This window comes from Lissotriton helveticus, chromosome 1_1 (assembly GCF_964261635.1).
Source record: "Lissotriton helveticus chromosome 1_1, aLisHel1.1, whole genome shotgun sequence".
NCBI lineage: Eukaryota > Metazoa > Chordata > Amphibia > Caudata > Salamandridae > Lissotriton > Lissotriton helveticus.
The window spans coordinates 1152973186-1152990557 of NC_136057.1; the positions used below are offsets into that span (position 1 = coordinate 1152973186).

General features: G+C 47.2%; 1 protein-coding gene across 1 annotated transcript; it reads right to left on the reverse strand.

Moving 5' to 3' along the window:
* Positions 1-291: 291 nt before the first annotated feature.
* LOC144821760 (tetraspanin-7-like) lies at positions 292-9337 on the reverse strand. Its single transcript, XM_078678958.1, has one exon. It carries the CDS (start codon positions 7850-7852, stop codon positions 6776-6778), a length of 1077 nt encoding a protein of 358 aa, XP_078535084.1. The 5' UTR covers positions 7853-9337; the 3' UTR covers positions 292-6775.
* Positions 9338-17372: the final 8035 nt, after the last annotated feature.

Consider the following 17372-nt stretch of genomic DNA (forward strand, 5'->3'; position numbering starts at 1 on the left):
ATTGCAGGAAATGTTTTTCTACTGCGCATCGTAGTAGGCAGTGCGGCAAAAATATTTCCTTGCCATAAAACTGAAAGTGATCAGTGGTATACATTTTGAAAATCGGTAGGCTTCTTTCTGTGCAAAACTATTAAGTCGAATACATCTTTGGTAGGTCAACAAATTGGTTATAGAGACGTCTCTCCTCGTCAAATAACAAATAGTTTCTTTACCACAATCACCCTTTATAACAAAGTGATACAGGAAACGTATAAAAAGTATCAAAGTTTTATTCTTTAGAAATGACTCAAATATTCAGTATGGACCAATTTATGAACAATTACTCTTGTAAAAGAGAACATTGCACCGATGTAATTACATATTGCACCACCTTTTTGCATACTGGCCATGCAGAAAAAAAAGCATTCTACTGCTTTTTAGGTATTGCAGCAAATGCACAGATGCTCGATAAGTTCAACCAACAGCTTTCAAGAAAACATGTTAGAATGTGACAGCACACATGGAAAATAATTTTGCATATTTAATGTACTTTGCATCCCTGCAATAGTACAGGCTATGTACCTCTAGGACCCATGATACAGATAGGGTACACGTTGGTCTACGCCGTGGTGAGCCTTTAACTGAATGCCCTTAATCACAATGAATGCTCTGATCCTAGTGCAGGCGCGAATCCATGCCAGCAATGGGAACTGGGCATTAGTGAGATGAAGACTGAGTTTCTGAAGCAGCCAGTCATCTTTCCAAAGCCAAGGTGGCAACCTAATCTACATTTCAAAGATGGAGGAGATTCTCCTGCAGGCAGGTGCAGTGAGTGGCCACACCTGCCTTCAGAGGGATGTCTTAAGGGTTCATACGACCCTCCCCCCTTCCAAGAGATGCCTTGACTGTCTGCCAATCTATGTTTCGCACAATTAGGGCTCCCCCTCGCAGCCTCTTTAACTTTGTGTATAATACGAGTTGAAGGCAAAGGAAAAATATATAATTTGCTTGGGTCCTCCCCCCAATGAGGGAATGCCCAATCAGAGTTCATGTTAGCACTCATGTATCACCGGCACAGTTATTATTACAGAAGGGGCTGCACAACTATCTGCGGTTCTTTCTCTAATACCAAAGTGGCCCGCAAGCACAAAAAGAGGGCAAACACACCTTCGATAATATGGATAATATATCCCTAGATGTTCCTGACAATCATGCATGCTTTTCTGTACTTGGGTTAGCAGGTGAAATGAGTACCATTAAACAAGTTGATAGTAACATCTATTATTTACCACACTTAAGACTAAAAAACATGCAATATTATACACCATATGAAAAAAGTTTTCAAGATGACATATACGTTTAGACATAAGCACTCTTGTAACTGTCCTTCTCTGTGATGTGACACTACAAGGACTCATTTTTAAAACAGTTGCCCCATTTATATCATGCACTGACAAATTAAAATACATGTGAAGAAGTTATAGGTGCAAAAGACCATAAATATACTAGTCACAATTTCGAAAACAAAAATATTAGCTTCATAAATACTTGTATGAAAAATGTTCACTGCACTAATGCCCACTTGCCTTAAATACAGAAGTGTCCAACATAGAGTCTGGAGGGCTGAATCTATTCTGTATTTTCAGGATAACCATGTAAGCTACATTTACAGAAAAACAATTTAAATTAAATTATTCATATAGTCCGTGGTTCTCCTGAAAACTAGCATGGGCACAGCCTTCCTGGAGCTACACTGGGCAATCCTGCTTTAATTCATACCAAAATATCTACAAATGAATGATGCAGAACTTGCCTGCCAAAATATTATCCTTATTAGTCTATGACCACGTTCATCTACGATTCAAAATCTGGCGCCTATATGTAGAGCCGCAGGTTCTTAATTTTGGATTTGCACACTTTTGTTGATATTAGATATTTTGGTAGGTGTGAATTAAATATGTTGTAAACATTTCTGCAGAAGAAGCTTGTGCGACTGAAATTACGACAGTACACAAAGCACATACTCAAATTCACAAAACAACTTGAACATATTTTACACACTCCTTTGATTAAAGAGACGAGCTGATCAAATTCAGAGACTGGCCACATTTCAATCCCAAACAAAGGAGTCTATTGAATGTGTCCTTGAGCTAATAATACCAGGAAGCTAAACAGGTAATGCGTTTCCCCATGCTACCAACTGTTGTAAATCCCTAAGAATGTAATCTATTAGAAAACACATCACACGCACACCTGATCTAGCTGTGTACTCTCTAGAAAACACTGTGAAGACGTCCCTGTTTCTCAGTCAAACTGAGCAGATACCTATTGCTTCTGCCTTAAAGCTGTGAGTAGCTCATGGGTGGGAAATTACAATAAGGAAAATTATGCCACTATAAAAATATTCATTGTGATTTCGAAACTGTACTCCCTTTTCAACCCTCAATGTCTATTATATGACCTCTAACAAAGTCACATGCAACAGGGGCTTGTGGCTACATCTTTAAAAGAAAGCACTTTGCACGCTTCCCACCAGTCTAATAATCAAGTCTAGAGCAATCACAAAATTAAGCATTTGATAATTTTCCAGGAGTGCGATGTTGGCTAAATGCTCCAAACGCAGTGCCACTGGAATTATGCAGCTGGGGTAATCAAATTATGAAGCAGGGTTGAATACATTTTGCTGCAAGGAAAGGAAATGTATGCAATATTATTGTGTGGAACATTTTGTGTCATTATTACCTAGCTATATTCATATTTTAACACACATTGCAACAGAACGGATCCCAGTGCTAAACAAGATACACAAAGGTTTCTTAGCAGTGAAAAAGAAACACATTCAACTGATTCTTTTTAATATGTTATTCAGAATCTAAGAATGTTTTTGTCATGCATGAAAGCACAGGAACGTCATTTGATTAACCCTGTTCTTTCAATCTCCCAGAGTAGAATAGATTGTACGATACATAAAACGGTGCATTCAGCAAAAAAAACAGAAACATACATGTCTTGGTTTTTGTTGTAAAAATATTCCTATTTTATCCTGTTTTTCCGAAACAAATTTTAAAAATATGCCTTCAGTTGATTGTATTCTATGTCCACGTCTATGGACCTTTTGAATTACCTCTTTCCATTAAAAAAGAGCCATGAAAACAATGGTTTATGTATTATCTGTTTTCACTAGGAGGTATTTGAAGATTCAAAGCATCAGACCTGAATAACTGTGTGGGATTTTCTAAACTGAGAGTCATCATTAAATAGGTAATGCTTTCAGAACAGTGCCCGTGGGGCAGCATAAACATGCACAACTAAGGAAATAAAACATTTTCATAACAAATAAGAAATCATTATATCAACAATACAAATTACATCTAAGAATAAAAGGATGTGTTCATGCTGCAGACAATAGCCTTAATTGGGAGCATTAATACTACCTGTGCTATATGTTAAACTCTTTGGTACTGGGATACAGCCATCAACAGATTAAAAGTGACCTGCTAACATTTGTTATTAAGCTGGCTTGGCAGTTCATGAGAAGAACTTTCACGTCTAGGGATGTGAAGGATTTCTGGAAATTAGTAGTGGGTGGGTTTATATATAATTTGTCATCAAGATGTCCACAGATTACAGCTAGCGTTTTGGACTGTTATGTGGGGACACTATGCGGACCCATGTGGGGAGTACCTTTTAGTCGCTGAATTAGGTTACCCACAAGAGTATTTTAGAGCAGCTGTTCACAGCCAGTTATATTGAGATCATGCTCAGGCAATCTAGATCTATCTGGGCAATGATGCCAGGTGGCATTCCAAATACAGGGCCTAAAAAGGTATTTTAGCTTTTTGGGTAACTTATACTTTGAGTAAGTTTACTGTTTTTTGGGTAATCACAAAATCCAAGTGTAAATTTACAAGCTGTGGGCTGTTCACAAAGGTAACTTACACTTTTGAGTAATTTCCATATAGATTTTGTGGATAAGTAAAAGCAGTAAATATACACAAAGGTGTAAGAGTAAATTATAGATGTAAATTACTCAAAAGTGTATGTTACCTTTGTGAATAGCCCCTATAGTTTATGAATAGACCCAAGGCCCTTCAAATTGATTGATACATGTAAGTTACACTTTTGAAGTAAATTTACGTTCAGATTTTGTGAATAGCCAAAAGGCAGTAAACGTATTCAAAAGTGTAAATACTCAAAAGTATACGTTACCTACATGTTAAATTCGAACGTATGAGCTGGTTTCTCTGTCCATATTTTACTCATAGAGCTACATCAGATACTTTTCCTGTAAACTGGATTAGCTTGTTAATATGCCCAATGTTTAAAAACGGTAACTCAAGATCCAACATCATATCAGTTTATTGCCTTGCTGGATTGGTTTTCAAAGATTTTTTATAGTGTAATACTAAAGGTGTTGAAAGAAAAGACTGCACACAATAATTTTGTCCCTAATAACTGGGTTTCACCTAGGGCCAAGTACATTGCATCCCATCTGTACACGTACACATGCCCCCTTGCATTTTGCTTCATTGATTTTACATCCACATTTGATTCAGTGAACAGCCATATATTATAGACCAGGTAAGTTAGCATGGGAATGCATGCAGGTTTGCTCTCACTGCCTGTAGCCTTACATTTAAGAGCCTGGGCTCAGGTTTATGGGGAAAACACTGATGAGAGTACGGCGAGAACAGAAATTCAAAAGGGGTTCAGCCAAGGTTGGGTCCTTGCTCTCTTTTACTCTCCCTATTCTGGAGTGATCTTCCCACTTATCTGAAGAGCTCAAGATGATAGCCCACTAAGATTGATAAGGTTAATAGATATATTGTCAAATGATTATGAACTAGTGATATCCGATAGCATGGCAGCCAGCCTTTAGGGACAGATGCATTGGCCCGTTATTGTAACAAAAACAGTTTAACTATCAATGTTGAGAAAACATATACAATGCATACAGGGCACAAGAAACCTACTGTATGATGGAAATAAAAATAGTCTATGCTTCAGAAAGTCTCTCATTATAAATGCCTAGGATAAAATATTACTAAATGTGAAGGTGCTTGAACAAAAGGTAGCTAGAATGGCTTATTGACTTGCTCCTACCCGTAGTTGTTGAAGCACTTTGCCTAAGGTTTGGATTATACTCCTTGAAATAGAAGTGTAAAGTACTAAGTGTTACGTTTCTTGCATCTTTATCAAGGCAGGTGATCAGGTCTGTTGTTGACAAATACCTGAGATGTCTGAGCATTTGAACTCAAATCTGCTACATGTGGGAGGCAGAACATAATAACTTATTAGCCTCATGTGATTGGAATTTCAACCCCATAATTCTAAACTGAAAGGAAGTGGTAGTAGTTGATAAAAAAATGCCAAACATAAATTTACATTTCTTTTACTGCCAACAGAGAATTAATTTAAAGTAAAAGTTCATTACTCAAGCTTTACAAAGACATGGTTAATTCTGGTGCAATTATACCTTAAGTTCGCCAAGTCTTACATTGTGTAGGTTGCTTGTGCTATTTTGGATGGGATTGTTATTAAAATAGTGGGAACTTAGGGCTGGTCATCCATATTAATGAATTTGTGCATGTAGAATCCCTGTCATGATGCATCATATCCTACTGTTATGCATAGTTTCTTTGCTAACCTCAAAGAAATTTCTGATTCCTTTGTTAGTTTGCGTGGGTAGTAGAACCGTGTGGCGGGCATATAACTATTTATTTGACTTAGGGCCTGAGATGGTGGTAACAAGAGTTGCATTATTTTAAGGAATCCAGACATTAAATTTAAGAACAATGCAACAAATGTTTCATTAAAAATAAATATTGTAAGTTAATGACCGTTTAAATGTGTTATATTTATATTTTTTTACCTCTGAGTCTAAATATGCGAAATTAATTATTCATTTTTGCAAGGTGTTAGTAACTGTGTTCTACCACATGAGCCCTTTTTTGCAAACTTTTGGTCTGTCTGGATATAAACATGTAACATGTTTTTAAGCTGGTAAATGTGCAGCACATGATGAATTAAGAGAATCCATAAATACCCATAAAACAACGAGGTTGCAGATTCATCTAATTCCAGTGGCCATGCGTATATTAAACATGGGCAGAGGACAGCAAAAACTTGCAGGAAAAAGCAAAAAAAAAAGTTGTGTGCACAGTGATTACTAACTGGTACATCTTTCTGCTTTGCAGAGGGCTTTCAAAATTAGGGCACCTTGTGTGAGCTAACTACCATACCCCACAAAGGGGTATTGAATCATAATGTATTATATTCCTTGGCAATGTGCTCACTAATAAAGTTTGGAGCACTGCAGCAGGGGTTCAACTGGACTTTCCAAAAGGTCCGACTTTTTTCTGCCCTGTTATTTTCTATTTAATTACATTCCCTGCTAGCACATCAGCGACATACTTGATTGAAGGTCAAACGTGGTCTCAGGGTGTTGGATGGTTTCCTATATCCAAGCATGGGCATGCTCATCTCTCTTCGTCTCAATGTTTCAGCTATCTCTCAGTCCTAAAGGTTCCAAAAATGGGAACAGAAGGTGTTGGGTCTACTGTCAAGGTTTTTAAAAAAAAAATCACAATTCAAAGAGGCACATGGTCAACTGTCCAATAGAAAACAGACGATTCGATGTCTTAAGTCAATCAAAGCCAAAATGAATAGCCAAGGCAAGTCTGTGCTCCAAGGTGAGACACTAACGCTTAATTAGGCTTCTTTTATCTGCTTGAGACACACGCTTATTGCGTGAGAAGTAGTTGGCATGGTGGAAGACGCATTTTGCCCTCTATGCTCATCTAGCGCCTCCTGGCGGTGGAGCCGCGGCAGCCCGGATCCTGGAGGCCAGGAGGCAGGCGAGCACAATGCCCACCACCTGGACAAAGGCCAGCCCCAGGGCGGTGGTGGCGATGTAGAACATGTTGTCGCTGACGAAGTCGTGCACCTTCCTGAAGCAGCCCTCGCGGTGGATCCCGCCCAGCTCGGCCTCCTCGTCTGGAGGGGGCAGCGGGCTGTGGCGGCAGCTACGCCGCCTGCGGCAGCAGCTGGCCGGCACCGAGCCGTTGCCAGCCCCCGCGGAGCCCCCCAGCGCCTGCTGCTGCTCCCGGGCCCAGGCCGTGCCCTGCCAGTCGCCGTAGCTGTCCACGCCGCAGCAGCGCAGCGCCCTCTGCAGGGCGTCCAGCGCCTCGGCGCGCTCCTCGTGCTCGTCGTAGGTGCGCAGCGCCTCCCGCAGGCCTCCGCGGAAGCCCTCAGCGATGTCCCGGCGGTAGAAGAGCGCGGACAGGCCCGCGCCCGCCCCGGCCGCCAGCGCCGCCGCCTGGAAGAGGCCGAAGGCGCGGAGCAGGCGGCGGCGCTCGGTGACGGCGGCGTAGCAGCCCAGGGCCCCCCAGAGCAGCAGCGCCACCCCGGCGGCCAGCAAGATGGCGGGCGCGTTGGGGTAGCTGTTGGTGGAGAGCAGCAGGTAGCCCGAGAGCGAGAGGTGCGCCCAGAGGCCGGCGCTGAGGAGCCCCAGACCCGCGGCCCAGAACACGAAGCTGAAGGCCATGAGGGAGAGCTTGAGCAGGGCCACGGCGCCGCCCGCCCTGCGCGGAGGCCCGCGGGGGAGGGTGGGCAGCGCCTGGGGGCAGGCCTCGGGGTCGCTCTGCCGCGGGGTCCTCTTGGCTGGCTGCTCGGGGTAGGCGGGCAGCCCGCTCAGGGAGTCCGTCCTGCGCAGGGTGTACTGTGGCAGCCCCTGCTGCGCGTAGCAAGCTGCTACGCTGGACCTGCGCGGGGACTGGGCCCGCCTGTTCCTGCGCTCCCCGGGCAGCTCCAGTGATTCCCGCCTGGGCAGGCCCGGCAGCGAGGCCGTGTGCGCCGAGAAGTCACTGTCCATGGTCCCAGCAGGTCCGGCGGCGAGTAGTGAACGGCCTCCAGCAGGGGAGGACAGCGCTGCCTCTGGGCTCCCTTCTTCCTTTGCTTCTCGAACTCGGGGCCTCAGTGCTCCCCATTAATGTTTCAATCCTCATGCAGGTGGAAACGTGGAAAATTCAGCTCCATCTGGGTTTCAGGTGATCCTTGCCAACATGCCTGCAACCCGGAGGTGTCCGCACCAGCTTGCCAGAAAGTGCTTCTCCGTGTGTCTCCAATCCAGCCAGACGGTGGACTTCCCCAGGAAAGCTATTCCCCGCACTGCTGCGCGAAAACAAACCACTATGGGTTTTCCGAAAAGGACCTCGGTCCCGGGCAAGATTTATGATGTAATAAATGAAGTGGTGTGTAGAAATCAATGCTTCCCCTTCAGGGGAGGCAGCAGCAGGTTGGGCGGATAGTAAAGGTCTGCTGCTGGGAGATGAAGATTTATGTGTGCCAAGAACCTGCAGACCGCAGCGAGGGCTGAGGCGACTGTCATACCACCGCTGTTATTCAATATTACAACTGAGAGCAGCCAAGGGGAGCCTCGGAAATGAGTGATTTAAAATGCAATCGCGAGGAGTAAAGCATGCCGTGAAAACCAGGCTAGAGAGAACTACAGGAGCATTAGTGCACATTTGTGACCACTGCATGCTCTACGCTACCCGTATAACGGTGTTACATGCTATATACTTGCCAATAACGTACCAATGCAATACATTATCTCAGTGATAATCTGTTCGGATATGTTTTAGATTTAAATGACAACTCAATATAGGGATAGAATGAAGAAAAGAAGGGGTCTCCAATAAACTTTATATGTATGTTTATTACGCCCAGGTTAAGGAGCCCATGTTCTGCATGTCCTGGCTACAAGGAATCCAAGCTATGTATGAATGAACTGTAGCTGAATACCATGGAGAAGGAATGCAGAGCGTGAGGCAGTATGAAAGACAGCACATATGAACATAAACAAGTGAGCATGCTCGCACGCTGAAATGATGCATAATAACGTAATGATCATAAAGGAAGGGCAAAATGTTACACTACAGCATCTTCCCCCTTATAAACAAAATAATAATGTATAATGACATTTTTTTTGTTGTTGTAAAATTTCGATTTATTTTTGCATTTTTATAAAGTACACTCTGCCACATGGTATCAACATGCTTTACAATGGTTTATACAGACGAATGTGACAGAATGATCATCTAAACATTTATTTTCAAATTTGACGTGCAGTTCTAAAAAGACTGGCGTATTCCAATATTCGAGTTCTTGAAAATATATGTGAGATACAACACAGTACAAGCATTGTTGTTATATGTTTCTGCAGTATGAACAAGGAGTACTGTACATCATGATTTGCTAGGTTAAGAACCTTCAGCAACTTGAGAGAATGGTCAAGTTGCCTGAAAAACTGCCACTGCAGAAGAATCAATACAGAGGCAAGAGAATGCACGAAGAAATATACACCTATATGGAGCCCCAGGTGGCAACACTCTAATAATGGGTATGATGGGCATTAAAAAGAATGTAAATGTAGTATACTTGTAAAGCGCACAGCTGCCCCAGCAACGGGGCGTCCCGGCGCTGTATAACTCTGGGGAACCCGTCCTGGCTTTCCCTGTGGGATGGTCCCTGCTGGGAGTCCCCAAGGTGGAGCCAGGCATCCCCGGAATTGGTGGGGCCGTTGTGGAGATTAGGCAAGCTAATGCCCAGAGTGATCCCTGATTAGAGTAAGCACCGAAGCGAGAATTATCGAGTCCACTGACCAAGGTCCACGACCCTGCCGCGTCGGGAATTGAACCCTGGTCCCGGGCCGACTTCTGCTCTCGGGTCTGCCGCCTCTAACCAGTGAGCCACACTACTCCACAGTTGACCTGATTTGGATTATAATATTGGGGGAGGTCCTCTCGTTGACGCAGTGTGAACATTTTAGTTGCATTTACATAACTGATGTGTTCTATGCCTAAGGTTATATCATTGTAACCTTTAAACTCAATAAAAAGATTTTTAAATAAGAAACATTCAGTACCTGAACAGAGTGCAAGTTTGAACTAACTTGTTGAACTCATTAAATAGTGCTAGAAAAAAAATTAACACAAAAAGCAAATGGTACTAAAACGTCTGAGGAACGAAAAGTCTGAGCAAATACTTATTCATATTTTAGAAATATGAGCAAGAGTAAGAGTTTGTAAGAGCAGGGTATGTGATACTAATGGCAATCAATGAGAGTACTACTGCTGCTTGGGCATTGTTATCGTTAACTACGACTTGTACTGGGCAAAATCTTTTAACGAACATGGATTTGCAGGGCCTTACAACAGTAAGTGCAACAATTCAGTCATACATTTTTTGATTTATAATTTATGCTTCTGATGGTATGTTAATTATGGACTTTAGTGACTTGCGCCTATTTTCCTAACCTCTAGTGTTCCATACACTGCATATGGTTACAATTTTTCAAACAAATTCCATTCCCTTACTTCAGGAAAAGCATTATTTCCATCATTGCATTCCCCCTTGCCTAATTTACCACAAACAGCTTGGAAACAAAATATAAAACACGTTTTCTACAGTGGAAGTAGCACAGATGTAATGAATCTATTTCCAAACGTATGTGAATACCCAAAGGTTAAGGGAGCCCAAAAAATAATTGAGATAGTCCTCTCAATGTTCCCTACAATTTGAATTGTAGTTCTACAAATTGTCTGGTTCACTTAAGTTACAATCTAAAACCTTTTTTGTTTCAAATCTTTTTTATTTTCCATCGAGAACACACACCACAGGAATATTAGGTACACAGCGGTAAGCCTACAACCCTATCCAGGGTCGGCCGCGTGATTGGACAGTGCGTCAGGTCTCTAAGAGTCTATGGAGAAAGTTAGACTATACACAGTGTTGTGTATACAACCCCTGAGGGGCCGGCCGCGTTCCGTATTGCAGAATGTGGTGTCAGCTGGTCCTGTGGAGAGGCCAGACTCTTAAGGCCCACCTTCGTGACAAACGGGCAACTAGTCCAAATTCATTAATCAACCCATCGGGTCCCAGGGCCCAAAAAGTGATAGAGGTAGAAGAGGAAAGAATAGACAAAGAGAAGTGAGCAAGGAGAGAGAAGGAGGGACAGAAAGGCGTGAGTAAGAGTAGCGTGTTCAGGGGAGGGGGAAGAAGGGCAATATGTCCGACCCAGTGTCGGCGGCATTGGGGTGCATTGCAGGGGGGCAGCTATGGGAGCAATCTCCTCGGGTCAGGGGGATGATGGCATCTTCAAAAGGTGCAGCGTCCTAAGCTTGGTGGGCACATGGCGCGCATGTTCAGTAGCACAGAGGTATTTGACTAGGGGTTGCCAAACAGCCTTAAAGTGGGTGTCACGCGCCTGCAGCCGTGCTGTAAAAAGCTCCATTGCAACAACATGCCATAAGCGCACAAACCAGGCTGCGATTGGAGGAGCTTCAGTTTTTTTCCAATTCAGGGCTATAAGCTGTTTGGCCGCTCCTAACATTTGGAGCGCCAAGGTCCAATCGCTCCTGGTGAGGGCCTTCAGGCCAGCAGGCTTAACACCTAGCAGGATTGTGCTCGTGGTCTCAGGCAAAGGAAACCCCAGCACCCTCCTGATGTGGCTAAGGACTTCCTTCCAGAATAAAGTCAACGACAGGCATGTCCACCAAATATGAATGAGATCCCCTGATGCAGATCGGCACCTCCAACACAAGGGGGAAACATCTTGTGGAGACGCTGGGGAGTGTAGTACCACTGGGTCATGAGCTTATAGGCGTTTTCCCGCTGCGGGATGCCACGGTACACTTTGGGGATATCCTGCCAGAACCTACGCCACTGTGCGGGGGTAATCTCCGCATCTGACAGTGCTTGCCATCTGCCCTGATAAGGATGGGAGGGCGGCGTTTGTTGATGTTGGAAGATCTGATAAATCCGGGATACAAGCACCTTAGATTCAACAGGATCTTGGACCAACCGTTCAAAGGGGGTGAAGGCGCATGCGGCCGCCTGGTACATTTCCTCTTCAGTCACCCAATGCCGCAGCTGAGTATATTGTAGCTTCGCCGCCAATGGTACACGGAACTCTTCTCTACATTGAGCGAAGGATTTAAGCTTACCCCCCTCGAACAGATCAGTAATCACCCTACAGTCTCCCTGTGTCCACTTGGCGAAGGCTCGTGAATGATGCGCCGGTGGGAAGGACGGATTCCCCTCTATCGGGAGCATCGACATTTTGATGGCATTGAGTCTGCCCAGCCACGACAGCACTAGGGGTCTCCACTTCCGCAAGTCTTCAAGAACCGACCGTCGACATTCCCGCCAGTTTACTTGCGTCCATGTGTTCAAGGAGGGAGTTACCTGGAGACCGAGGTAGCGGATGCCTTGGGTGGCCCACTGGTATGGCACTAGCTTCTGAAGGAGGGGAATCTCTTCCTTCGGAATGGTGAGGTTGAAAGCCCAGGACTTGCTATGATTGATCTTGAGACCAGAAGCCCGCTCGAAGAGGTTCAGCGCTATGTGGAGCGCAGGTAGGGACTCCCTGGGGCGTGTTAGGGTAAGGGTAAGATCTTCTGCGAACAACGCCACCTTATTCTCACAGCCACCCATGGGGATACCATGTATGTCGGGCGCCTGGCGGATCATCTCCGCCAGTGGCTCTACCACTAGGGCAAATAGTAAGGGTGAGAGGGGACACCCCTGTCTGGTGCCCCTGTGGATGGTGAACGGCGCCGAGAGCTGTCCGTTGATCCGGATCCTAGCCTGCAGGACTAGATATGGTGCCATGATCCGAGTAATCATGCCCTGACCCAACCCAATCTTACATAGGACCGCCCGCAGGAAGGTCCAGTCCACCCGGTCAAACGCCTTCTCCGCATCTAGCGAAAGAAGTCAAGCCAGAATTCCCCAATGGTGTGCTTTCCCTACTAGGTGCGCGATTTTGCGCACGTTGTCCGCTCCCTGCCGGTTGCGAATGAAGCCGACCTGGTCCGGGTCTACAAGACCCGGCATGTGGGGGTCCAGACGCTTCGCCAAGTGTTTGGTGTACAGAACTGTAAGTGGTTTTAGCACTGTCGCTGGAGCCGATAGGTGCTGTTTTGATGCCGTTGTGAAAATCCCTGATATGCTCGTATCTTCTCTGGCTGCAGATTGTGAGGCGTTTCCTTGAACACGAATCCCCCGCTACGGCCATAACTCTGTGGTGCTTCACTCGTACCGTTCTCTGGCTGCAGACTGCGAGGCGCTTCCTTGAACATGATTTCCCCGCTACACCATAATTTTGTGTTGCTTCGAAAGCCTTCCACTTCTGCCAGCGGGTCTACCCCTGCAGGTTGCGATAATAAGACGCCGAGAATACCACTTCTGTACAAGATACATCACTAACATCTGAATCCTGGTGTCCAGTGACATTCTAGATACTTTAATGACACGAACATATCAGACAGATTGATTGCCCCGTTTTCCTTACCCCCGTCCTGATGAAGACCCTATAGCAAGGTCTTAAAACACGCCTGCACTTACCTGGGTCGAAACGTCGACATTTTCTCTTTGTGTTCAGCCTCTTTTATGAAATATAATTTGTGTTTTTACGTTGAGGCATGATTATGTAATGTAAATTTGATTTATTTCTTTCCAGTATGTGGGTACTATTGACCAATATGTGTAATTCCCATACCTTCACTATCCCACCACTACCCTTCCTTGAACCCATCCCCTTGGGGCATTATATGCTTTTGACTGTGCAGGGATTTTTATAGAAGATTTTGTATACTGCACGTTGCATCCCGGAGAATGCCCGGCGGCAGACGCCACCTCACCTCTCGAGCGGGGCAAGCGTTCGGGTCCTGCAAGAGCAGCTCGACATGCGCATGATCCAATAGCGAGATATCAGACATGGAGGCTCCCAACAAGTCGCACAGCAGAGCATGGGAAATTAATAAATAATCTATACGAGAGAAAGCGCCAATCCCCGCTCCTGAAGGGTTTGGCCTCTCCCCGCCTGATGCCAGATCTGCACAATATCGCTACACCAGCTATCTTGGTGTCTGCTGCAGCCCAAAATTGGAGGGGGTACCTAGGATGTGCCATGCGCCCATTATCTGCCTGCAAGAGGTGGGTTTCCTTCAAAAATATGATGTCGGGGCTCTGCTGCAGAAGGAAACACCTTTTTTGCCGCCGCTTATTGGGGGAATTCAGGCTTTTGACATTAAGCGTTAAAGCCTTTAAGGGACTAGGCAAGGTAGCTGTCATAGTAAAATCCTAATAGGAGTAGCTTGCACCTCCACCACCCCAGTTTCGGAGTGGCACTCAATCGCAGGGAATGTCAGCCTCCTCGTCCCACACTAAGCGCCGCCGCCGCATAGCCCCCAACCCCACGCAGACAGAGAAGGGGAGAAAGAAAGAGAAAGGAAGCAGTGAAAGGCAGAGAAGAGAGAGATACAGGGGAGAAGGGTAGTGAGCCAACAGTGGCCAACCGGGCCAAGTCCATCTGTTCCCGTCACCGGGCATCCTACACCCTAGGGTTCGGATAAGCCCAGGGATGTCACTCCCTCAGGAATCAGCAGGGGAAGGGGTGTGGTCGGTCTCAAGTTCGTCTTGGAGAGGAGCCCCGGCGGCCCCCACCCTAAAAGAAAGGAACCAGGGTGTAGATCTGGGTGGGACCTTGATCGGCAGTCCAAGAAAAAAAAAAAGGGGGGGATGCTTTCTCCATGGGACGTGCATCCTAAAATATAGCAGATATCTGCCCACGTGTTCACGGAGTTGCTGGGCGAGAGGCAGCCTCGTCCCAATCTCCCTCAAGGGACTTAATATGCGCAATAATGTCCTGCTTGGCCTGTGAAGCAGACTGTTCATCCATTCGAGGTGAACGTCGATGACGTTGGACCGTAGTCCAGGCTGGTATGGCTGGGATCCGCTCCTGCCGCCGTGGGCAAGCTGGGCTTGTCAGCGGCGACGTCGGTAGGCGAAGCAGCTGTACCGCCTCTGTATATGTCCGTATCACTTTTCGCTTGGTTTCCCACTGGAAAATAAGAGTGAAGGGATGGCCCCATTGGTAGGGGATGCCCATGTCTCACAGCTTCTCTGACACCGGCTTTAAGGCCCGCCGGCATCGCAGGGTGTTGGGCGCCAGGTCTTGGAAGATCTGTATCTTGTGTCCCTTATAGCTAAGGTCCCGTTTGCCCCGCGCTGCCCGTTGGGTGGCTTCCTTCTCCGCAAAAAAGTGAACCCTTGTCAGGATGTCTGGGATGAGCCCCGGTCTCCCCCCCCCCCCCTGGGCCCAGAGACCCGATGGGCGCGATCCAAGACTGGCGGAGAGGCATCTTCATCACCCCAGACCTCATGTAAGAGTTGTGCCACGTACGTCAGGATGTCCTTCCCCTCTTCCCCGAGAGGAACTCCGTGGATGCGGAGGTTGTTCCGGCAGCTCCTGTTCTCCAAATCTTCCTGCTTGACCTGCAGCTCTCTGTTTTGCTCCTCCAGCACCGCTAGGCGTTGCCACAGGTGTTCTTGGTCTTCCGTGCGGGCATCCACCGTTTTCTCCAGTCTGTCCACCCGGTCTCCCAAGTCCGTAACCTCCTTCCGTAGCTCCCGCAGACACATGTGTGGACCTCAGAGCGTAGGGAGCCAATCTCCATTTTAAGCTCCGACATGAAAGACGTCATAAATGCCTGTGTCACTGGCATCGAGTCTCCGGTAGCCTGTGGTGTTACCTCCGCGGGCGCTGATGCCCCTGCCTTTCCCCACATTGCCACTACAGAATTGTCCCTGGGGGCCGCTGCCGCGTCAGTCTTGCCCCCTCTGGAGCGTGTCATCGCCAGTCCCAAAGTTTTCTGCAGCCCACCTAACTGCTTGTACACAATAGGTTAGACGCAAGGTAACCAGAGAGGGTATGCCAACACTTCTCGCCGCTGCTCACCTTGACCGATCCTGCCCAGGGCTGCGGCTGTGATCGAGATGCGTGTGGGCTACACCCCAATTCTCAGCCCACCAGGGTGCCCCACGCAGCAGCTCCCCAGAGAGTGACGTGATTTCTCCTCTGTCTGCGTTATCGGGACTCGCCCACAGATGCCCGAAAGTGAAGCCTGCTTGCCCCCTAATCAGTCACTCATAGGCCCCCCGCCGTGCCGGGGGATGGTGATCAGAACCTCTAGGCCTCCCCGAGCTGTGATCAGAGAATGGTGGTTCCTTGCCCCGTCACGCGGCACTCCCCACAGTTCCACAATGCAGCTTACCTGGGCAGGTCCTCCCAGGTACACCTCATACCTCTCAATTGGCAGCACACAGGGAATCGGGAGTCTCAGTGTCGGCTTCAGCCTCCGCAGAACAGTCTGGGACCGGATCCCCAAGGCCGCCCAGTGCTAGGAGCCAAAATGGCAGGGGAGCGCGCGCTCGAGTCTGCCTCTCACCTTCGGGGTCTGCACAGAAGCGTTAGGGGGCAGAGTCCACCTGCCCCTCAGTCAGACACCCCAACGCTGAGGCCCCCTCCGGGCACTCAAGAGGGTCGGGCCAATCCACTCGCCTTCACTTCTGCACCTAGGGCCCGGACACGGTTCTCTCAGGTCTCTCTCAGGCCCCCAGCCTGTGTGTCGGTCACCAGCCTCCGAAGTCGCAGACAGGTAGGGAACCCGCTTGCACCGCACTGCACCATCTAGTGCTGGTCTGGGCGAGAGGGGGCCTATCAGCTCTGCCCAGGGCCTCCGCCTCTCAGTCGGATCACCTCACTGCCTCAGATCTTGCAGGCTCCGTCGCCGGCCGTTGTGACGGCAGTATCCGCCCAGGGACTCGCTCAGGGTGTACCCGCCCAGGCCACACCGCCGTCAGCACTGCGGCAGGGCCCTCTCGCTCTGCCACAGGGGTTCAGGAGTCTCCGGGGGTCAGCAAGTTGCAAGACGGGCTCTACCGCGAGGTCCGCAAGATGGCGGCACCCTCCTCGCGGCCTCCGCTCACCCTCTGACATCTGCCCGCTCTGTCGCCACCTGCCGCAAATCCACTGCAGCGCCGGTGCCCCTGGGCGCCACGACCCACGACCACTCCTAGGGCAGCAGATTTAGCCCCCTAGCTCCGCTTCTAATTGCTGAAAACGGTGGCAGGCACCAGGAGCCCCCCCACGATACGTCTCAGCACATCGCCGGTCAGGCCACGCACTCATAATGAAATTTTTTAATGAACATAAAAGTCTTTGTATTTTACTGCCATGGATACGTTGTGTGCAGTTCTACCATTACCGACTGAATTAGAAGTATCAACATTAAAAGAGGGTTCACCGTCAGAACTGTCTCCTATATTATTTGTCAACATATGAGCAATGTTATCCACAGCAGTAGCAGAATCAAACATTGTAGAGGCAGGATCTTGAGCCACAGTTTTAGTATTAAACATTACAGAGGGAGAGATATGAGTAGAATTTACAAATTTTACCTCCAAAGTGAACCAAAGATTGTTTTGTTCTTCGTTCACAATGCCAAAGGCTTGTTCAGGTGTCACTTTAACAAGTGCCCTTTTTC

Bases quoted from the DNA above. Each gene is read 5' to 3' on its own strand.
- LOC144821760 (XM_078678958.1), bottom strand. From the start codon at position 7,852: ATGGACAGTGACTTCTCGGCGCACACGGCCTCGCTGCCGGGCCTGCCC.